This window comes from Hemicordylus capensis, chromosome 1 (genome assembly GCF_027244095.1).
Source record: "Hemicordylus capensis ecotype Gifberg chromosome 1, rHemCap1.1.pri, whole genome shotgun sequence".
Lineage (NCBI taxonomy): Eukaryota > Metazoa > Chordata > Lepidosauria > Squamata > Cordylidae > Hemicordylus > Hemicordylus capensis.
In genome coordinates, this window is record NC_069657.1 from 159,412,825 (window position 1) to 159,436,316 (window position 23,492).

The following is a 23,492-nucleotide window of genomic DNA, read 5'->3' on the forward strand; positions in this document are numbered from 1 at the left end:
TATCTGTCTGCTCCAACTATGATTCCCAGAAGGGAGGAAAAGACAGACCAGAGGAATAATATGCATCACTCATGTGCCCCATGACTCCTACTACCCCATTGCTCCGTGCGGGATGGCTAACAGAGAGATGTGAGCCCTTAAATGTCTTTATGCTCTGTATAAATAATTAAGAAACACAATTAATGATGGATTTGGTGTGCTGAAAACTATTGGCTTGTGGAAGCCTAACTAATCTAGCAATGCACTCCCCCCCTTCCACCCGTTAACTTAGTTAATCATATTCATGGTGCTCGGAGCATTATGAATTATGCTTATAGCAGCATCTGGGGAAATTACATCTTCATTAATTGGTCTTGATTGCCTTGCACTGGATGGATTGTGTTCCTCATTTTAGTACACAGGACAGCAAAAGAGTACAGCTGATGTGTGAACACTGGGGCGGACTGGCTAATTAATTCTCCCAGGAGCTAATGAGAGAGCAGGACTTCTAGGTTGACTTCCCCTTCTACTCCCCTGCCAGACCAGCATGGTTTCCTCGAGGAGACATGCTCTCACTGACAAGTTCAAGTATCTTCACTATCTGATTTTAAGAATTTTTTCTTAAGAATTACAATTTAACACATAGCTGAAAGGTGGGACCAAGAGGAGAGCTTACTTTCTGGTTCTGATCAAGGGCAAATGCACGTTGCCACCATTCACGAGTGTGTTGCACGTTTTCATGCTTGTCCTTCTATCTCTGAGGTGAGGATGCTGAGTGCATTGGCTGTGGGGTAACCAGTTGAGCCCAAGAGAGAGGATGCTCCCTCTTTCACACGTGGCAATTTGCTTGTTACTCTGCCCATTTCACAAAACCAGCCCAAGTTAGCCTTAACTACACTAAATCAGAGTGTAGTGAACGTGTTCCTGGAAAATGAAACTTTGTTCCTTTTTCCTTATTTCTCCCAGCAGTATGAAGTTCTAGGAATGGCCACTTACACAGTCAGTTTCTTGTGGGATGAGAATACCGGAGACTGGAGTTTTTGTAATATCTATTTACTTTTTGAGCAGCACAAGCACCCAGATGGAGCTTGTACCAGTCTCCACAAACAAACAGTATGTCCTTGGAAATCCCGCTGCCTCCTTTGCTGGCTACATTTCAGCTGCCCAACTCTGTCCTCTCCAGCCACCACTCATGCAACCAGTGACCAAACATTGTGGGAACTTCATTACACTGAGTCAGATCATTGATCCATCTAGCTCAATATTAGTTACACTGACTGGCAGCTGCTCTCCTGTGTTTCAGACAGAGATCTTTCCCAGTCCTAATTAGAAATACCACTTAGTGAATCTGGACCGTCTGCAGGCTACCACTGGGCTGCAGCCATCCCTTATGAAAGGATCATTTAAGCTTTGAGTCATCAGTGCTCATCAGGGAAGCATCTTCAACTATTCAATATGCAAAAGCTTAGAGAAAATATCATTTCCTCACTTTGAATGGTCATAACAATATGAAGCAATTTTAGAAATGCATGGAGTGATATCCTAGATCAGGGCTGCTTGTTTCTTGATTTATCTAGGACAGGCTTGTTCAACTTTGGCCCTCCTGCAGATGTTGGCCTACAACTCCCATAATCCCTGGCTATTTGACTCTGTGGCTGGGGATTATGGGAGTCCAAAAACAGCTGGGGGGCCTAAATTGAGCAGGCCTGTCCTAAATAAATCAAGGAACAAGCAGGCACTTGTAGCAACTGCTAACAACAAGGAACCATGCAATGCAGCCTGATTTACCAACCTTTTTTTCCTGGCAAGACTCTTGTTAGTTTAATAGCGGAATAAGGCAGAAATCCAGGCCAGGCAAAGTTTCACTTGTTGATATCTGCCTGTTATCAGCTGGTAAAGTCATAGGAGCCTTTACAGCTGGCAAACCTACCCAGAAGCTCCTAATATTCACTTTGCTCCTAACCTCAAATGTGTGGAGGCTCAGTTGGATTACTCAGTGATGAGAGAGGCGCTTTTTCCTTGCTCAGAGGAATTATTACTCCATGTTTCAGGACCAAACACTGGAATTAGAAACTGAAAGACTGGGCCTTGATTCAAATTAAGTCCTGCATGGATTGTGATCTCTCTACCAACACACCACTGCCACATGAACACCATTTAAGGAGGAGGGGAACTCCTCCCTCCCTCTGAGTTGAGAAGTCACGTCTTGTTCTTCTGAGTGCCTATTCTTCTGATTTTCTGGTTGTTATGTGTGGGGAATAAGTGATCATAGCAAATGCTCTTTTAATACACAAGTATCTGGAGCACTGTAATCTGGAATACATCCAAGGGCAAACCTTTCAAAGTAGCTGTGAATCTCCCCTCCACAACTTTATTTAAACCTCTGCTGTACTGCAATGGGACCCCTACGTTGAGCATGAATATGGTTTTCACCTGACCAAATAAAAAAGCAGCCCCACCCCACCACAGGCCCTGCAACAACCCAGGTTATTCTGCTTTAGCAGTGTCAGTGTTTTTTTATAGCAGCCCCTGCTACAGGAATGATTAGGTGCTGCTTCTGTTTGGGGTGTGTCTGTGTGTGTGATGGTTTTTATTGTTTAACTGATTTTAAGGGTTTAAAATCTCTGCTAACCTGGCAAAGAGGCACCTTTTAACATGGTGATTCTCTTTATTTAGCAGGGGGAGAGTAATTGGCCCTATCCACCCCCAGCACAGTACCTCCAGTGACTGTTGCTGGTGTCTATCTTATGTTTCTTTTCAGATTGTGAACCCTTTGGGGACAGGGAGCTATCTTATTTATTTGTTATTTCTCTGTGTAAACCACCCTGAGCCATTTTTGGAAGGGCGGTATAGAAATTGAATGAATGAATGAATGAATGAATGTGATTTTTAATGGCGTTTTATTGCATTTTAACTTTTGTAAACCACCTTGGGATGTCTTTTGAAAGGCAGCCGAAAAACTGGACAAATAAATTAAATTTCCACAAAGCACACATAAGCATCAACACCTGCTTACTATTATTATTAGTCACATTTGAATCCTCCAAGGAACTCAGGATGCCATACACAGGGATTCATCCACTTTGTCCTCACAACAACCCTGTGAGGCAGGTCATGCGGAGAGATAAAGTATTACTAGCCCAAGATCACTGAGTCAACTTCATGGCAGAGGGCAAAACAACATGTTATATTAGAGCTCCATGACTGGCACTGTTGCCCTGCCTCTCTGGCTTGGCTGCACCTCTGTGCCTCCATGACCCAATCTTTGGCTTTTCCCTAGTAGGTACACTGTTGTCTCTGCTTCTTGCTAAGACACCACCACTTGCATATCTCCCCAGTCATTTGGGAAGGTAAATTAGTCATTCTGGTACAAGTACATTCCTGATGCCTCTACATCAATAATATGATTGCACTGGACTGGAAAACACCAATGTAGTTATTTGCTGCCTCTAACACATCAGAATATATCCATTTCCCCCTTCCATTGGACTCCATTGGAAGAGGACTTAGCAAGTACAAGGAATGCCAAAGTAGTCAAGGTTGTCTCTGCTTGACAAAGAAGAACTTTCAACACTGATTGCAATGAGTCATGCTGAGATTCACTCCCCCATTGCACAAACCACCTGTACCCAAAGCTTTCTGCAATTCCCTTTGTCTGTAGAAAGTGCCTGGAAAGAGATAGCTGTTCAGCAACTTGACAATCTGCAATTCCTTTTCTTTAGGACTGTCAAGGGCCATTGTCAAGATGGGTGCTCCATCAGGCCAGTTTTCGGCTGTAAGACCTCCTTCGTAGGGATGTGCAAAAAATTTCGGGCACAGAACGATCTGTGCCCGAAATGAACAATTTTGGGTGATTCGGGGCCGAACCGAATCACCCCCGATGTCCCCTGATATTTTTCGGGCACGAGCCGAATCACCCGAATTTCGGGCATGAAAAATTCGGGTGATTCGGTTCACGGTTGATTTTTGGTGAATTTTTAAAGTTTTAGTGACTTTGGGGCAGTTTGGGGGCATAGCATGGGATCTGGGCAAAAGGAGTGGGGTGGGGTGGTAGTGCCTAATGGGTGCAGGCTACCACCCCAATTTCAGGGAGATTGGGCCAAGGGCTGATTTTTGGTAAATTTCTGAAAATTTCATGTCTTTGGGGCAGATTGGGGCATATTGGGGCAGAAAGTGGGGCCTGGGGCAGAATAGTGGGATGGGGTGGTAGTGCCTAATGGGTGGAGGCTACCACCCCAATTTCAGGGGGTTTGGACAAAGGGCTGATTTTTTGAGAATTTTTGAAATTTTAGTGACTTTGGGGCAGTTTGGGGGCAGAAAGTGGATCTGCCCCAAAATAGTGGGGTGGGGTGGTAGTGCCTCATGGGTGGAGGCTACCACCCCCATTTCAGGGGGATTGGGCAGAGGGCTGATTTTTTGAGAATTTTTGAAGTTTGGATGTCTTTGGGGCAGATTGGGGGCAGAAAGTGGATCTGCCCCAAAGGAGTGGGGTGGGCTGGTAGATAGTGCCTAATGGGTGGAGGCTACCACCCATCCCCAATTTAAGAGTGATTGGGCAGAGGGGGGAATTCTGGTGAATTTATTTTTATGAGGTTTGTCTTCATAAGGTGAAGTGTGCTAAATTGATTACTTCCTCATATTCATAGTAAGTGTGAAAAAGTGAAAGTGGGGTCATGAGAGTTGTTTAATTGAAAAATATCTCATTTGCTATGATAGAATGAGAATTCACACCTCAGAAGTTTTTTCTGAGGTGTGAATTCTCATTCTATCATAGCAAATGAGATATTTTTCAATTAAACAACTCTCATGACCCCACTTTCACTTTTTCACACTTTCCTTTACTATGAATAATATGAGGAAGTAATCAATTTAGCACACTTCACCTTATGAAGACAAACCTCATAAAAATAAATTCACTAAAACTTTAAAAATTCACCAAAAATCAGGATTTTGCCCAATCCCCCCGAAATTGGGGTGGTAGACTCTACCCATTGGGCACTAACACCCCACCCCAAAATTTTTCCCCTGGGCCCCTTTTTACCCCCCCGAATCGATTCAGATTCGGATTCAGATTAAATCCGAATCCGAACCGAATCAAGGGTGATTCGGGTGACCCAGATTCGGGCACAAAACAGAACAGGGGTGATTCGGTTCGGGTCCGAGCCGAATCACCCAAAATCCCGAATTGCACACCCCTACTCCTTCGTGGTTTAACATCTTTACCAGCCTTCAAAAGAGCCCTTAAAACACTTTTTTTTTAGCCTGGCTTCTAGTAATCTTTGAATGTTCTAAATTGTTTTAAATTGCTGTTGTAACAGTTTGTTTTATTTTGTCTTTATTGTGTTTATGTTTGTGAACCGCCTAGAGCCTTTGGAGTCAGGCAGCAAATAAATAAATAAATAAATGCTAATCTCTTGAGTGTTTGGTGCTAATCTAAGAGCTTTAGCCTCTTAAGGGAAACCTCTGCCAGCAGCTCTACAGGAGAGAGCTAATTATTGCTTGTATGTGTAAATGTCTGCTCTTCAATAAAAGCTAGCCTCTGTTTTCAAGGAACCTGTCTAGACTCCATTATTCCCTCCTGGGTACCCTCCATATTACCCTACCTATGGCCAGCTTTCCTGGCTACTTTATTTAATCACTTGGCTATAACAGTATGCAGGTTTGAACCCAATTTGAGTTAATTTTCCCACTGTAGCCAAAGGTTAATCACAAAAGTGGTAAGAACAGCACTTCCAAGAAAACCTGATAATGTAGCTGAAGGGAACATGAAAGGAGGGATCTAATGCTCCCCACCCCCCGCACACCACAACCCCCAATCCAAATCACACAAACATACCCCAGAGCTGCTATTGTTTCCACAAATTTCCCTTTCACAACTAACAGCAGCTTTGGTGGACAGCAATTTCATTCTGTGCAGATTAGGTCCTCTCTTCCTCTATGTTGTGACTCCAATCCAGATGTGAAGTGGGGAGGTGGAAGGCTGTGGCTACTTCTATGAAAAGAAAATTATGTTAGGAGTTCTGGGCAAGTTTGGTCCTGAGCTCTGTTTCTTGGCCTCTGCTTCACATCTGTTAGCACTCTGGCTCTCTGCTAATGGTTACAGATCAAGCTGCTCAAACTGGTCCTCCACACACGAGGCTGGTTTGAATGGTTCAAGCATTAACTGCTCCAAACTGTTTCAAGCTGGTTAATTGGTTCAACCAGCCCAGCTGGTGGGTTCAACTAAACTAGTTTGCAGAGTGACAGTTTGGTCCAAATTTGTTTCCAATTTGGACCGAACCACCGCCACCTGTCTGTGGATGCCCCTAATAACCAGCACTTTGCCTGGAAACATATCAGCAGCCAGTACAACTGTTTAAGAACAGGCATAATGTGGTCTCTCCAGGATACCCCAGAGACCAATTTGACTGTCGCATTTTGAACTAACTGAAGTTTCTGAGCTACATACAAAGGCAGCACTACATAGAGTGCATTGCAGTAGTCCAACCTGGGGGGCTACCAGTTGCTGTATCACTGTTTTTCGGTCATGCTCCTCAAGCAACGAGTGGAGTTGTTGAATCAATCACAGCTAGTAAAATGCGCTCCTGGCAACAGCCTTAACCTGAAGCACCAGGGTGAGACACGGTTCCAAGATCACTCTCAAGGCATGAACCTGTCCTTTCTGGGGGAATGTAACCAAAACAGGGAGTTCTATCCCATCTTCCAGATTATGACCCCCAACTATGAACACCTACATCTTGCTTGGATTCAGCTTCAGTTTATTATCCATCATCCAGCCCATTAATGCCTGTAGGCAGGCATTTAAGAGGCTAATGCCATTTCCTGATATTGAGGAGAAGGAGAAATATATTTTGGTGTCATCAGCACATTGATAACACCCAGCATCAAATCCCCTGATGACCTCACCCAGTGGTTTCATGCAGATGTAAAAAAGCATTGGTGACAGAATGGAGCCCTGAGGGACTCCACATAATAGCTCCTGTTTTGAAGAGCAACTGTCACCAAGTGCCACCATCTGAAATCTACTTGAGACATAGGAGTGGAACCACTGTAAAACAGTGCCTCCAATTCCCAAATACCTTAGGCGATCCAGAAGGATACCATGGACAGTGGTATTGAAAGCCACTGAGAGATTTAAAAAACTCAGCAGAGTCACACTTCCTCTGTCAAATCCCTGGCTAAGGTCATCTATCAGACCAACGAAGGCCATCTCAACCCCATAGCCCACCCTAAAGCCAGTTTAAAATGGGTCTAGATAATCAGTTTCCTCCAAAACCGCTTGGAGCTGTTGAAGAATTACGCTGACTGCACAAATATGTTCGTCTGATGGACAAACACAATGGGACTCATTCTTTAGATCAGCCATAAGTCTTCAGTTCTCTAATTCACACAAATCCATTTGAAAGGACTTAAATTTCTGTACAGTTAATTCTGCAATGATCTGTCTTAATGACAATTTCAGGTTTGGTTTTTATATGGTTATTGTCTTTTCTGGTCATCTGTGGATTTTTGTGTTTATTTTGTTGGATTCACTTCTATTATTTCTTGTGGGGGGATTACAGTTGGTTGGATCTCAGCTAGCATTTGTGTAAGTAGAACAGCACTTCTGCTAGTGCAAAGGGGGAGTGGGATTTCTGCTGACTCACACCTCCATTGACAGGCCCTTTTACAATACACGACACTATTCCTCAGCATCCCCAGACTTCAAATTGTCTTTGAAGGGGTTCTGGGGGCTGCAGGACTGAAGAGAGGGCAAGAAAGCCCCATTTAACAAATTGAACTGTGCTTTTAACAGCTTGGATCCAAAGAATTGCAAGTACCATTCAAGTTATATAAAAAATGTCATTTTTTTTTAAGTAACAGAGAGAGAAAAAATGAAAGAAAAGCTTTTCCACACTCTGGTGTCTCACAGTAAAAAGGACAAGTGTCCCCCAAAGGGCCCCTGCATCCAGCCACCACTGAAAGCCAACAAGAGAAATTGTCACTGAAATCTTGGCGGCTTTTCCCCTTTCAGTCAATGCAACTATGGCAAAAGAATGCCATGATGTTTCAATGAATTCTGGGCTGGCAACATGGTGGAAAGTGCCAGTTCTAAGTAGGACAAGGAACCTAAGGTCTTTTGACAAAAAAACCCCAAAGCTTGAAAAGCAAATACAAAATACAGGAGCGAGATAACACATAACACCACCACAGGAAATAAGAGAAAACTTCCTCAATGTGAAGCGTTTCTCAGAAACTATATTAGTGTTTGCTTGTGGCAGGTTGCATTACAGCCCCTGTTGCTGTGCTTTCCACTCTGACAGTGCTATTTTTCATTTCTGTGGCAGTTTTTCAGGCAGTTCAGCAAAGGCTTTTTACTAATTGGATTGGATCACTTTTCCAGAGACAAAACAAGTTGAGTTGTTAGCTGAGATGAGGAGAGAGGGAGGGGGAGGGGGAGGGGAGGCATATTCTGTTGTCTAATGTTCCTAAGAATATCTGAATGGATTTTTCAAGCGGGCGGTGGGGTGAAGGTCACTGCAATAAGTATATGAGAGAATTTACTGCACAAGCTTAAAACTCTCTTGTTACCAAGGAAACATAACTATCTTCTGTCAATATAGAACTGAGATGGATACAAGGAAGTGTGGACGATGGCTGTCTCTGCCATGTTAAAGAGTACTTCCTGCTTGGTCGTTCTTGCTAATAATTTTGGGGAACAGCCCCCCCCCTTCCATAATACACAACAGTGAAGCGAAACCATATCCCCGTGTATTGTATGGTAACTTGTGAGCTGGGAGCTCTTGCTGTAGGTTCAGTTTGCACAATACGAGGGTGGAGATTGTGAAAATGGGCCTACACACTGACAACCGACTAAGATCATGCTGATGGGAAAGTGCTTTCTGTCACGTGGGAGTGGGAGCAAATGTGCAGTGATTACCCTCTTCCTTCTCAAGCTGCCTGTGCCTCCTGATAAGGAGGCAGTACTCACATGCAGTAGGATCCAGGCTAGGGACGCCCAGCCTGGGATAGGCTGTGAGTGAGAACTGCCAGGATCGGGATCGATCCCAGTGGGCCAGCACTGCTTAGCCCAGCTTTTTAGCCCGGCTGCTAGCCACTGTTAAGGGAGTGAGTGCTCCCTTAACCCAGGCTGCTTGCTCATGTGCGAGACAGGCTACTTTCAGAGTCCGACGCACACCTCGCACCAGCCCTGATTCCCCCCAGTCCAGCCCGTGCCCCTCACCCAGTCTGGCTTGCATCTCGCCCTGGCCTCCAGCCCCAGCCAGCCAGCATTCCCTGCCAGCTGCCCTGCCTTCAGGGCTCTGATGGCCTCTGCGCATGTGCGGACTCTGCATATGTGCAGAGGCCATCTGAATCCACACATGTGTGGAGGCTAAACAAGCAAATGGAGTTGAACAGCCAGCAGAGAACGCCAGCTTGCTGGGGCAAGGTGTGTGCTGGACTGGGTGAGGGGTGCGCACAAGAGGCACTCAGCGCTGAGCAAGGAGCATTGGAAGCAGCAATGAAAGCTGGCCATATCCTTGACAAAACTGTGCACTGCAAGGCTGCCATACTGGTTTTGGGCAATGCTGTGGGCACCACAGCTTCAAAAGTCTTACTGCACAGACCTTCAGCAGGCAAGATGCATTTTTCTGCCTCTTAAAATGAAATTTTGAAGATCAGTTGTGAAATTCTGGCATGCAGTCTGAAGGATGAAACTATGCAAATGGACTACATAATCATTTAAATAGCACCTCTTCAATCTGAAAAAATGTTGCCAACCCTTTAAACTCCTGTTCAAAAGAGAAAAACTTTAAACTGCTCTACCGATGCCACTTCCCAACGGATCTTCACTAAATTTGCAGGGGAGGTGTCTCTTGTCCCCTAGTAAATGTATGCTGATGGCCAGGAAGCTCAGACAAATGGTTTTGATTTTATAAGCAATAGAATGTTCACAGCTTATAATGGTGGAATGTTGAAAACACTCATCATCAACTATATTGGCACTATTGCGCAAGTATAATTCAACTTTAACTTTTGTGTGCTCTCAATTTGCGAGACACACAATAATATTGCTGATATGTGAGTTTATTTACTCAGAATATTCTGTTACAAATAGGTCTATAAAAGGACTAAATAACACTGTTGGTGTTTTCCTCCCCACCTCACTGATTATTTATACACTTCCAAATACATCAATGAGGACAGTTAAAACTCCATTTTTGGTCATATTTGTGTTCTTCCCATGTACAGCAGTTAACTATTATGGCACTCACACTAATATTTAAAATGACTTTTCTTTTAGGAAACTAAAAAGTTTAGTCTTTTAAAATTCATAAACATTTACAGTGCCATATTATCATCTATCAAAACTAAACACAGTTAAGCTATTACAGCATATAAACCAAACAGTAACATCTTAGAATTCATTTCAATTTAGTATATTGAGAAGCAATTTTTAAAAGGAGTCATTTTAGAACCACCAATATATATATATATATATTTTAAAAATTCCAGACCAAGTGTGTGTTAGCAAAACACCAAAGGCTATTTGAAAAGGAAAGGCTTTGTGCCAGTTTCCTGAATAGATAGATACTTTATTTATGGCCAATGGCCAAAACAGCCCAGTTTCCTGAAAATTTAGATTCAGGGGAACAATAACCCATTGGATGACCAGGGGCCAGTCACTGTTTTTTAGTCTACCATATAGGATACTTGTGAAGATAAAATGGAGGAGGAAAGGGCCACATACACTGTTCCGAGCTCACTGGTGGAAGGTCAAGTTAATATAAATAATTTGCCACCTCTAATGCTACAGTTTCTACTGTATCAAAGCCTACATTCTTGCTCCAGCATCCAAGAGCTGCAATAATCTATGCTTCTACTTATGCTGTCCAGGCCTGCTCAGTTTAGGCCCCCCAGCTGTTTTTGGACTACAGCTCCCATAATCGCCAGCCACAGTGGCCAATTAGCGAGGGATTATGAGAGTTGTAGGCCAACATCTGCAGGAGGGCTGATGTTGAGCAGCCCTGCGCAGTGTTCCCTCTAACAGGGATTCCCAGATGTTGTTGACCACAACTCCCAGTGTCCCCAAGCAAAAGCCATTGTAGCTGGGGATTCTGGGAGGTGGAGCGGAGGTTGACCAACATGATCAGGTGGATGGAGTACCTTCCTTCTGGGGAAAAGTAACAGCATTTTGGCTTTTTAACTTAGAAAAAGGCAACTAACATGCCTGGGGCATATACAATTATGCATGGTGTGGACAAAATAGATAGAAGGTTTTCTCCCTCTCCTCTAACACTAGAGCCAGGGGTCATCCAGTGAAACTGAATGGCAGATTTAGGACAGACAAGTATATCTTCAATGCAGCACATAATATAGCGATTTCACTACCACAATATGTGGATGGCCATTAGATGACTTTAAAAGAGGCTTAGACAAATTCATGGAGGACAGGTCTACCAATGGCTATTAGGCTTGATAGCTATAGGCTATCTCCAGTTTCAGAGGCAGGAGGCCTTTGAATACAAGGTGCAGGGGAGCAACTGCGGAGAGGGGGCATGCCTTAATCTTCTGTTTTTCTGATTTATCTACTAGTGATTGCTCTAAGGCAGGCCTGCTCAAATTCATCCCTCCTGCAGATGTTGGCCCTCAACTCCCATAATCCCTGGTTATGGGCCACCGGTGGCTGGGAATTATGGGAGTTGTAGTCCAAAAACAACTGGAGGGCCAAAGCTGAGCAGCCCTGCTCTAAGGTCATGAGCATTATGCATGCCTCCCAGAGCTCTGGCGGGCCACTGTAAGGAAAAGGATGCTGGACCAGGCCATGCTCTTAAGTCTCCCCAGTCCAATATTGACATTCTGCACACTGGCTCTCCTAATGTGGGCTCATGTGATCAAAACACACACAAAAACCATTCTTTGCTGCTGCATTTTGTGGTTGATTGCCTTCAGCAAAGTCCTACCTTGTAGCAATAACTGCTCCAGTGGCGTTGGTACTCATGATTATGTAGGTAGGATCAAACCCCAAGCCGTGCTGACATTTGCTGGGGAGCTTCTGTCCACCTGCACCACATTTCAGATCTACCTATCAGCTGTCTTCAAAGGAAAACAGAAAGAAAGAACAAAGCAGAGGTTTAGATTAAATTTGAGTTTTACAGTTTAGTAGAGATGGATATTAAAAAAAAACCAAAAACCATGCCAGGAGAATGCTGTAACTAAGGAGACTGTCAAAACCTTCATCCTAAATGATTCAAAGCTTAGTGGTAGGAAACGGAGCACAGTGGCTTATTAGATGGCTAAGAGTAGTGGGATGTAGCATTAACTTTATTTCTAAAAGGCAATTAGGAATGTGTGAGGATTCATGTTGCCTTTACGACATGCCTGCCAGCGCCATCTCTCTGGAAAAGGTTCAGTGTTGATTCACAGTAAAAACCAAAATACATGCTAGTGACCTTAGAGAGCCATTGCCTGTGGAAAAATCAAACAGATGCAAATGAAGTGGATGCTACAGAGAAATACAATGGGAGCAAACATTAATTTGGAGGCAACTAATTTATAGTATCAAATAAATGTTAATTAGTAAAAAACAAATGCAAGGAACAAAAGGTGTGCAATGAGTGGAGAAAAATCCATAAGAAACAATTTTTTCCCCTCCAGGGAAGAAGGAGGTCAGTTCTAATAGGTTGTATAGCAATATTCACTTAATAAGCCTACAGAAGAGTTTGTGTGTTAGGACAGACATGAAAGTTTTTGCTAGCAGAGAGCCTCAGATTTCACATTCTTCATGGACATATTTCTGGAAGTAAAAATGGTTTTTGGAGGAAGGGGAGAGAAGCAAAAACTGCTTCCCTCTCTAGGGTTACCAACAATCCCTTATTAGCAGGGGAGTTATTTCAGCCCCAAATTGCTATCTCTTATGAAATGCCATTTCTCCCTTATTTTAAGCTAATGGGAAGAACCTATGGTTCGGACCAAACCAGTATTTTTCACTAATAGCAAAATAATTAATGATCACCAACTCCTTTCCCTTCTCCATCCATAACAGAGTACTCTGCGATTCTGGTGGGCTGCAGGCTTATGGTTGCCAACAGTCCCATATTGGGGGACATTAACAAAAACATGAACATTAACAGCCATCAGTGATTGGCTAACTTAGCATTACCCAGGTCTCAGGTTCATGGAAATCATGCAAGTGATGATTACTGTATAGTGCTCACGTGTGAAACTTATTTCTACCGGTTAACAACACTTCTCTTTCTAGAAAACAAAATTGCATCACACTCCATTATATCAATAAGCAGAGGAGAAGCAACCTAAGTTGTAAGTTATAGGGATGTGTGAAACGTTTCGGATACAAAACGTTTTGTACCCAAAACAGCCTGTTTTGGGTGTTTTGTAGACAAAACAAAACACCCATTTTCCAGATCCAAAAGTTTTGTATACAAAAGAAAAAATCCCTGTTTTGGCTACAAAATGTTTTGTTGTTTCGGACCTCCATTTTGTGGTGATCTCTGAGTCAATCTCCATTTTGTGTTTTGACATCTCTTTGAATTTCCCACCCTTCTGATCGGTGACCTAAATAATGGGCTGACCTGCTGACAATTCCCTCCTTGTTCCTCATTGGCTCTTTTGTTTCTTGCCACTCTTTACTGACCCCACATTGGCCAGGGGAAGGATTGCTAACCTATAGGGTGCTGGGTTCTGTTGATTCTGTGGTGTTCTGAGTGTAGATTTTCTGGTGGCATATGAGAGTGGATTCTTGTTTTTCACTGAAAATCTCATATGCTACCAGAGAATCTACAACAAACACCTCAGAAACAACAAAACCCAGTACCCCACGGGTTTGTGGGTATGGAGGTGGTTGGCACCCTGTGTGCACTACACAACCCCTCACTCTAGGCAACCCCAGTGCCCCCCAAGTGGAATTATGGGGCTGCTGAAACCTAAACCTCCATTATTCCCTATGGGAAAAATCTTAGACACGTAAACTTCATCAAATCACAAAAGATCAGCCCTTTGCCCAATTTCTTTGAAATAATTCTGGATGTTTCCTTGCCCCCATTGGGTACTACCACCCACCACACTCTGCTCTGGGTCATCCCTTTCCCCTTGATTTGAAGTTATACATTTGCTGGAATCTCCATTATTCCCTATGGGAAAATTCTTAAAGATGTGTAAACTTTAAAAATTCACAAAAAAATCAGCCCTTTGCCTAATTCCTTTGAAATTTGGCTGCTAGCTTCCACCCACTGGACACGACCACCACCCCCCACTCTTTTTGCCCTGGGACCCTTTTAAAAAATCCAAATAGATTCGGATTCGGAAAATCCGGCTACAAAACAAAACAGGGCTGATTCGGATTCAGAAAATTCGGGTACAAAACAAAACGGGGGTGTTTCGATTCGGATACAAATCGAAATAAGAAAATTCCAAAATGCACACCTCTAGTAAGTTACACCGCAGTTTAAGTTGAAAGTGGTAAAAACACATAGAGTGCTCAGGCTCTCAATGACTCCTGCATATTCCCCCACTCGTGTCCCTTATTCAGGAGGTGGAATGTTGGCAACCCTACTCTCCCCCTCCCCACCTGCTGGGTTGAAGAACAAGAATTCACTGCAGCTACTCTCCAGGGTCTCTGCAAAGGCAGAGCGCTTCTTCTCTCCTCATCATGCCATACATTAGGGCTGCTATGCAGAGCTCCTCCTGGCAGCTGTCATATTTTTGTGTTGGCCACTATGCTTCTCCCCACAAAGGCCCTGGACTGCCACAGCATCTGGGTATGTGGGGGAAAGCCGCATCAGGGAGACCATAGGTCAGTGACAGAACACATTTCTTTCATGCAAAAGGTCTCCAGTTCAGACGCTGGCATATCTAGTTTAAAAAGATCTCAGGAAGCAAAGCCAGGAAAGGGAAAGGCCTCTGCCTGAGACCATGGCTATATGTTGCCAATAGGAGTAGAAAATACTGGGCTAGATCAGGGATTCTCAATTTTGGGTCCCCAGATGTTATTGGACTTCAACTCCCTTAATCCCTAGCCCCAGTGGCCTTTGGTTGGGGATTATGGGAGTTGAAGTCCAATAACATCTGGGGACCCAATGTTGAGAATCCCTGGGCTAGATGGACTGATGGTTTGACTCAACAGAAAGCACCTAGAGAAGTTTGTTGCCCTTTTAAATTTTGTTTCTATTTCTAGCCATTTTTGATGGCTAATTCATACATGACAGTTTTCCTGCGTCGGTTCTACTCATCCAGTTAGGCCCAATGTCCAGGCCAAGGCACAATAGCATTGTGTGTTTTGCAAGTGGGGTATGTACATCCTGCTATGCTTTTTGTTTGCAATCTGATAGTAAAAGATGATACACAGTGGCCACAATCTAGTACACAGTTCTGCACATTTAAGTGCCATGGAAATCAACAGGGCTTAAGCATTCCTAATTGCAGCCCGTGTCATTTGGATTGCAGCCCATGTCATTTTGAAGTGCTGCTTTAGGTAGAATAGAAGCTTTAAATTTAATTGAGGAGAATGTTAGCACCTGAACGCCTTGTATGGGAAGGCCAAGATCATTCTGCTGGATATGTCCCTCAGTATGAATACGATGGATATTTATATACTGATTTTCCACAAAAGTTCCCAAAGCAGTTTACATAGATACAAACAAACAAACAAACAAACAAACAAACAAACAAACAAACAAACAAACAAACGGCTGCCTGTTCCCAAAGGGCTCACAATCTAAAAAAAGAAACACAAGAAAGACACAGCAACAGCCACTGGAGGGATGCTGTGCTGGGGGAGATAGGGCCAGTTGCTCTCTGCTAAATAAAGAGAATCACCACTTTTAAAAGGTGCCTTTTTGCTCATTTAGCAGGGGAGAAATAAAAACTGGTTGTTCACCACGCAATGATCACTTCACCTGATTCATTCTAGGGCAATCAATCCAGTCTCCAAGCAAGTTGGGAACAAACCCTTGCTATAAGCCAGAGACAATGAGCAATGCCCAGACTAGTTAGTTATAACCAAGCACCACTGAAATCAATGAGACCAATTAGTCATAACCAAATTAGTCCCATTAATTTCAACAGGACGAGATAACTAACAGTCTGGATGTTGTCCAATATAAATATGGACCAGTCTTTCTACCTATTGATTTCCTCCAATCTTCTCTGGCAACCCGCTGGAGACTCAAATCAATTAACCTAAGCTAAACCGGAGAGAAGGAAAGGATTTTCAGATGTACTATTTCTTAGCAGCAGCTGCAAAAGGATAGGCGAAAGGGAGAAAAACAGAGAGGGGAGATCCTAGCACATTTTTCTGTTAAGGAGTAAGAAGTGCGGGTTGCTCTGCAAAGGTCCCAACCAAGCTGAGATACAGGAAGGAAGGAAGGAAGGAAGGCTTAAAAACACCAAACACACAACATTTTAATTATATCTTTTTCTTTTGTGTATGCACACATCAGAGTATGAATATCACTGGCTTGTAGGAGTACATGCTTGTGTGAACAAATGGACATATGAGCCCTTGGGTGCAGACCACTAGATAGGTAATGTGGATCCCCCAAAGGAAAATCAGATTCTAAGAATCTTGAGTACGGTCTAATTCCATGAGTTGCTATTAGTTTTTGTGGGATAGGGGTGGTGTTCCAGGTACACATCAAAATTCCTGTGCTGGCAAAGTACCACTAGATTAGAGTGCATGTCTGTAAACCAACATCACAACTAGGTTTGGGGGGTTTCAGCAGTGAGCTAAAAGATTGAGAGTGCTCCCCATCGCCACCACCACCAAAGAAAGAACAGCACTGTGAGTCTGAACCTTGAACAAATATTGTGCCCTCACTCAAGCTGACACTTTAGGCCATGGTGGCCTGGCTAACATCCCTCTTCTGCTGTGTGGATACTATAGGTGGGAATCCAGTACAAGAGACGTGAGGCTTTTTGGGGGCGGGGGGTCAGATGTGCTGAATGAGAGCATTTGATCCCTGAAATAAATTCAGGGTCCTCTCCTACCTAAGCCAGCTGAACCAGGCCTGTAAACAGGCTAAGTGGGAAATGCTTTCGCTAGCTATGCATTAATAGTGCCAGTGCAACATACAAGATAAGAGCATGAGCTGTGAAATGGAAGTCCCCAGTTCAGATATTGGCTCAGCTATAAGTGCAATGGGTGGCCTTAGGCAAACAACTTACTTTTTGGTTCAGTACCCACATCTGCAATATGGTGGTAATAGAACACTGATTTGCCTTACAGATCATTGCAAGCATTACTGAGATGATGCATGAGAAGCACTATGAGCACTTAGGAACAACGCTAGCTATTATTGCTGCTATATAATCTTCATTGGTCCTAAGTATATAGATGCCACAGAAACGCTGGCATACTGAAAGAGACCACACTGTTTGAAAGCTCACAGCTGAGCTTCTAAAAACACTGCAGTACAGTACTATTTAATATTAATAGATATCTGCAAAACATGCTTATGATTGTGCTTTTATTTTTAAAAAAGACAAGTACACCAATGTTAAACACTTGCTTTTTCCAACAAAAGATGGGCTATTAAACTGATGACTTGCGGATTTAGCACACAATCCAGCAAATCATTTGTACAAATGCTAGTTTGTGTGGAGCTGGTACCACCACATGGATTTTTGTGATCTACAAGTGCTCCAGAACTGCTATTAATTATAGATGTCTTCCCTCCACAGTCTAATTCCCCAAAGTGTCCTTCATCTTCATTTAAAATGTCTGTACAGTCACTTTCTGCTTCTCCTGTTGGATTTGTTTCCCAATCCTGTGGTAAAACCTGAAATAAACTTGGTCCAAAAGGGATTTGTTTTAACTTCTTTGTTTTAATTATTGTAAGATGAGGGTCAGAGGGCATTGATTTGAAGCCTTCCAATTCTGCATTCACTTGGACTTTTATTCTTTTACATTTGTCTGGAAGAATCCCTTCCGTTTCAGGAGTCCCAGTGTCTCTGTGTTCAGTTTTACTTGTCTTCTGATGTTGTAAATATGTAGACACGGCTCCATTTAGGTACTGAAGATTGGTTTCATATGAGGTCATTTCAACCTGAAGGGAGAAAATGAGCACAGTCAGACCAAAAGCCAACCGTTTCTCTGTTGTTTGTCCTTACCCACCTTCTTTATTTGCGCTTTAGTTTGCCTCATTCTTCACATACTTTTGACTTTTTCTTGCCTGACTCTGACTTCTCTTTCTTGACTTCACCCTTTTTTTTGCTGATGGCCTTTGTATTTGGAATGCTTTGCTGACTGAGATCCAGTCTGTTCAATTGCTCCTTGTTTTTGATAAATTTCCCCCAATACTCCCCCATCTGCCCCATGTAGCTTATGCTTGATTGACTTACTATGTAATCTCCATCATGAATTTCTGATTTATTTTCTTTTTCTTTTTGACAGGTAATTGTTTTATTTATCTAGAGACCTTCAGCTGGTAGCCAGGGGCCTTGTTTAATTTTAAAACTTTTGTACAAGCCTTGTTAAATTAGGCTGTTAAGAAACCATAAATATTGAGTAGGATCCAACGAACCTTGAGCAGAAAGAAAGTAGCCCTTACAGCTGTTCCACAACCTTGCACAAGAGCATATGCTGCTATTCACAGTGCTATAGGTAAGTTCTAAAATAAGTTCTGAGAACTGCTATACTTTGGTTTCACTTTTCTGACATAACATTCTAGCACAGCAGTTCTCCAGATGTTAGATTACAACTCCCATCATCCCCAGCCACAATGGTATTTTGCCATTTTGGTTGGGAATGATGAAAATTGTAGTCCAATACTATCTGGGGAGGACCCAAGGTTAAGAACCCCTGTTTTAGCATGAGGCGTAAAACAGCCCTTCCATCAGCAGAGCAGCAGCTTTGGATTCAAGCCAGTATTATTATTACTAAAACACTAGTAATGACTACTGCCATTAGGAGCCAGCATGGTGTAGTGGTTAGAGTGCCGGACTAGGACCGGGGAGACCTGAGTTCAAATCCCATTCAGCCATGATACTTGCTGGGTGATTCTGGGCCAGTCACTTCTCTCTCAGCCTAACCTACCTCACAGGGTTGTTGTGAGGAGAAACTTAACTATGTAGTACACCGCTCTGAGCTCCTTGGAGGAAGAGCGGGATATAAATGTAAATAAATAAATACTAATACCACATTAATTCCTATGGGAGAGACCACACTCCTGGAGAGGAAATAATTAGGGGCCACATCTCATAGTGTTTTTAACAATATATATAGTAAAGTTCAGAAGTATGTGATTAATGTATGGTAGCTAGCTTATTTAGAACAGTTTTCCCCCATACCAGCATTTGGATACATGAATACACTCCCTTATTCAGCAATTGCTTGCAGTGATAGAAGACCCCAAAGGTGCATGGAGGTCCACCATTTTTTCTATCTGGCATACTACCATATGCAAGGAAATGGTGGTTAAAAACGTGATCCAATGTGCACCTAGATGAAAACCCACAACACTGTAGACCACAGACATACACACTGATGTATTCTTGCTGTAATAGATTCCCTGTGCTTCCACAATACACAATACATACAGGTGCAGTGTAGAAATGACACAGAAAGGATGTAACCAGCATGGGTAATATATCAAAAACAGAACTTAACCTCTGTAGGATTGAGCCAGCAATCTGAAGCACTGGGCTTTTCTGTGGATTTGATTGCACCTATCAGTGTCCGGGTTATTGCTTCTTCTATGCGGGCTTCATGATCCGAATCCTGTAAGAAATAAAAGCTAAAAATATGGTGATTGAAACGTATGCCTTCAGAACCATGGGGAACATTAGAAAAAGTTAGTTCATTGACATGATAGAAAAATAAATCAATTCATCATCAGCTCAAGGGACATATTTGCATGTGAGCTTTTGGCTGGGGATGGCCATAATTTCAGAAGCCAGGTACCACTGCTGACTGTAGGTAACCTGCATAGTCATCTGTGGAATTGCAGGGTCAATGTGAGTTATACATTTTACCATATGAAGAGAGGCACAAAAGGTCACATAACTGAGTAGCTGCTTGATTTATAATTCTAAAACATTTCTTTCTCCCAATGGCCCTCAGTGCAACCTGAAATCTATCTTGAACCTAGCAGAAGCCAACCTAATGAAATCCGCATACCACCCCCGCCCTGTACTCCATCACAAGACTTACAAACTACAGACTTTGTACTTTTCCATCATGCCCAACTTTGGCTCCCCCACCCCCCAAACCCCTCTGTCTTCTTGTTTTGCTTAACCTTCAGCTTGAAGAAGAGTCTTGAAGAACTTGAAAGCTTGCACACTACACTGTGACATTTTTAGTTGGTAAATAAATATTTACTATGACAGCAGCAAAAAACTTTGGGGTTTTTTTGAACTCCCCCTCTCCTTCTCCTTCCAATATGACCATCTATGATGTTTGGTAATATGTTTTACTTCCTGGTACTCCTTCCTGACTTCCAGCTGTGGATGAAGGAACTTCTTATGTGGATGTGTCCTTTACATAGGATTCATTAGTCCTAAATCTCCTCTGAGCTCCTTATCCAGCCTAAAACATCAGTGCCTTGGTAGACCTCATTCAACACCTATTTGCATGCTAAGTAAAAAACACATATTACGCTGAGGAGAGGGATTAAGAGATAATTATGTTGTGCAGAACCAAAGAGCCAAGAATGAATATAGAGATACAGAGAGGAGCAACAGGCAGCACAGGCACGACATACACCCCCCCCCGCCCAATCTGCTATAATAATCAGCTATAATAACCTGCATCTCTGAAAAAGCAAGAACTCACCCACTCACTCTAGAATGGTGTTCAGCACTGCAGTGCCTGGGAGGCAGTGGCAGCTCCCATCAACCCTAAATGCAGCTCCCTAAGTAATTGTTTGTTAGGCCTGTGCAAAGCTTTGGTTGAAGTGGAATACTCTACCCCTTGGCACTGGGCAGAGGCATCTGTTCCCATCATGCAGTGCTGGGCTTTGCCCAGCACCAGTGGGGCTCCTGTAGGAGAAATCGAGCCCTCTCAAGCTTCAGTGGTATCCTGGCAGGCACACATGGAGCACTAGGAAAGGTAGTCCTTCCCAGTGCTTTCTCCACAGAGCTGTATGGGGAAAGGACTAGGAAGGATGTTGCATCCTAGTGCTCCATGCATGCCTTCTAAGATGGTGCTGGAGCTCAGAAGGGCTCTTTCTTAACGCTCTGTCCTCCACCCTGACATTGGGAAAGGTGCAGCACTGTGTGGAGGACAGCATGGTGGACAATGGCCCACATGTAGAAGATTTTTGCCAAAGTGGTTCCCACTTGAAAAAAGTGAAGATAATTGTTCTTATAATGTATCATATGAACATCAAGCATTCAGGAGATCACAGGTTAAAGAGATCTGTAATTTGTAACAACAAAAAATCCGGGGAGGGGGTAACATCCCCTATTATCATAGCTGGGTTTTTATTGCATAACATGCCCCTAAAAGCGACATGATCAAGCAATTACAATTTTTTAATTGGCAGACAATACATTGCATTAGTGTCTTGTTAATTGAGGCTTGTAACTTAATTTATACCATAGGGATACTATCTAATATATAGGATCTTTAATTTAGGAAGATCAAAAAGGCATGTCCCAAATTGTATCTCTAAATGATTTAAGCTCCTAAAACACAAAGGAAGTTAGTGTGAGACAGCAAATGCCTCGGGAGCTATTACAGATACAAGACTAAATTATTTTAAATTCCAGGGAGCACACTGTCATCTGACAATATCACCAGCCCACTGATGTATTATTGCAGTCTTAAATAGCAACAGAAGAAAAAAAGCAAATGTTGTCTTTAACGAAGGGTACCAGCACACAGCTTTTAAAGATGAAACAAGAATCCAGTAATTGATTCTTACATGCTACAAGCTGTCATGTCTTTCTTGGGTGCCTTGAGGCAGTAAAATACAAAGACGAATTTAGAATTTCATCAGAACGAAACACATAGGCAGGGCCCTCTTGTTGAACTGATTGTTTTGGATCTACTTATATAGATACAACTGCTAACATACCCAGTGAGTGGGGCCTTGCTATAATAATTCCTCTTTATAAAAAAGGTAGGCGTGAGGACCCAGCCAACTATCGTCCCATTAGCTTACTTAATGTTATTAGTAAAATTTACGCAAGGCATCTTTTGATAAAACTTCTAGACTGGATTGAGACAAATAACATTTTAGCTATCGAGCAGGCAGGCTTTCGGGAGGGTCGTTCCACCATGGAACATGCTTTTACCCTTCAATTTCTGGCAGAGAAGTATTCTAGGTTCCCAGGTTCAGCACTTTATGTAGCATTCATTGATCTTAAAGCTGCATTTGATTCAGTTTCTAGAGAGAGACTGTGGTCTAAACTGGAAGCCCTTGGAATAGATAAAAGATTACTCGAACTTATTGTTAGTCTGCATAAGCATACTTGTTTGAAAGTTCGTTATGGCCCAACTGGACAGTTAACATCGGAAATTCCAACTTTTAGAGGAGTACGTCAGGGCTGTATACTTGCTCCTATTCTGTTCAACATCTATGTTAATTCTGTGGTTTCTTGTTTGTCCACCCTCTCTATTCATCCACCAAAGTTAGCCGATAGGCACGTCTCCATATTATTATATGCGGATGACATGGCTATTATGTCGCAGACACCTGTAGGCCTTAAGCGCGCCCTAAGACTCTTCTCATCATTTTGTAACCAAGAGTCTATTGAAATAAATTATAGTAAGACTAAAGTCTTAGTGTTTGCCAAGCGAGCTAGGCGTTATAATTGGTCTATACAAGGAAACAAGATTGAGCAGGTTAATTCCTTTAAATATCTAGGAATTACGTTTCACTCTGTTGGCTCTAGAAATGCCCATTTTAACTCCATCAGACAATCTGCTCAAATGGTTGTAAATAAGATCAAATCTTATCATTTTACACATGGTGCTGCTTTTATACCTGCGACAGTGAGACTTTATACAGCCAAAGTACTGCCTTTGCTCTTATATGGAGCCCAACTGGGACTGGCAAGTAATTTTGCCTTACTGGAGGCTATCCAGACTAAGTTTATTAGATCCATTTTGCAGGTTCCATGTTGTGCTCCGAATGCTGTCATCAGAAGGGAAGTTGGTCTTATTAGGGTGGAATCCTTATACTGGTGCTGTATCTTTCGATTTTGGTTAAAATTGAGTTTTGGACAGGCGGGTTTAGCCTCTTTGGCTATGAATGATGGTTTTAATTCAAGCTGGAAACGAGCTGTGTTGAGCAAATTTTCCTCTTTTGGCCTCTCCATAGAGGATTTGCATACTGTAGGAATTGAGCAAGCCAGGAAGTTAGTTAAGCAACGTGTCCTGGATATAGAAGTTCAACAAGAAGGTGCATGGCTCAAGCAGGGCTTATACTTAGGGAGTCAAGCTATTAATCTTAAACCAGCTAAATATTTTGATGTGGTGCTTGTCCCTAAATTTAGACGAGCCCTCACTTTAGCACGTTTAAATGTTCTTCCTACAGCAGTATTGGATGGCAGGTTCAAGGGAGTTCCGC

At 42.8% G+C, this 23,492-nt stretch overlaps 1 protein-coding gene across 6 annotated transcripts in view; it reads right to left on the reverse strand.

Moving 5' to 3' along the window:
* Window positions 1-17,427: 17,427 nt before the first annotated feature.
* Window positions 17,428-23,492, reverse strand: part of HSPBAP1 (HSPB1 associated protein 1) — an 88,667-nt gene continuing 82,602 nt past the window's right edge. For all 6 annotated transcript variants that reach the window (XM_053260220.1, XM_053260182.1, XM_053260172.1 and 3 more), the window contains 2 exons: window positions 19,586-19,696; window positions 17,428-18,023 (listed from right to left, as the gene is read on the reverse strand). In XM_053260220.1, coding sequence (XP_053116195.1) covers window positions 17,475-18,023; window positions 19,586-19,696 — 660 coding nt within the window. In that variant the 3' untranslated portion in view covers window positions 17,428-17,474. The remainder of the gene's footprint in view (window positions 18,024-19,585; window positions 19,697-23,492) is intronic.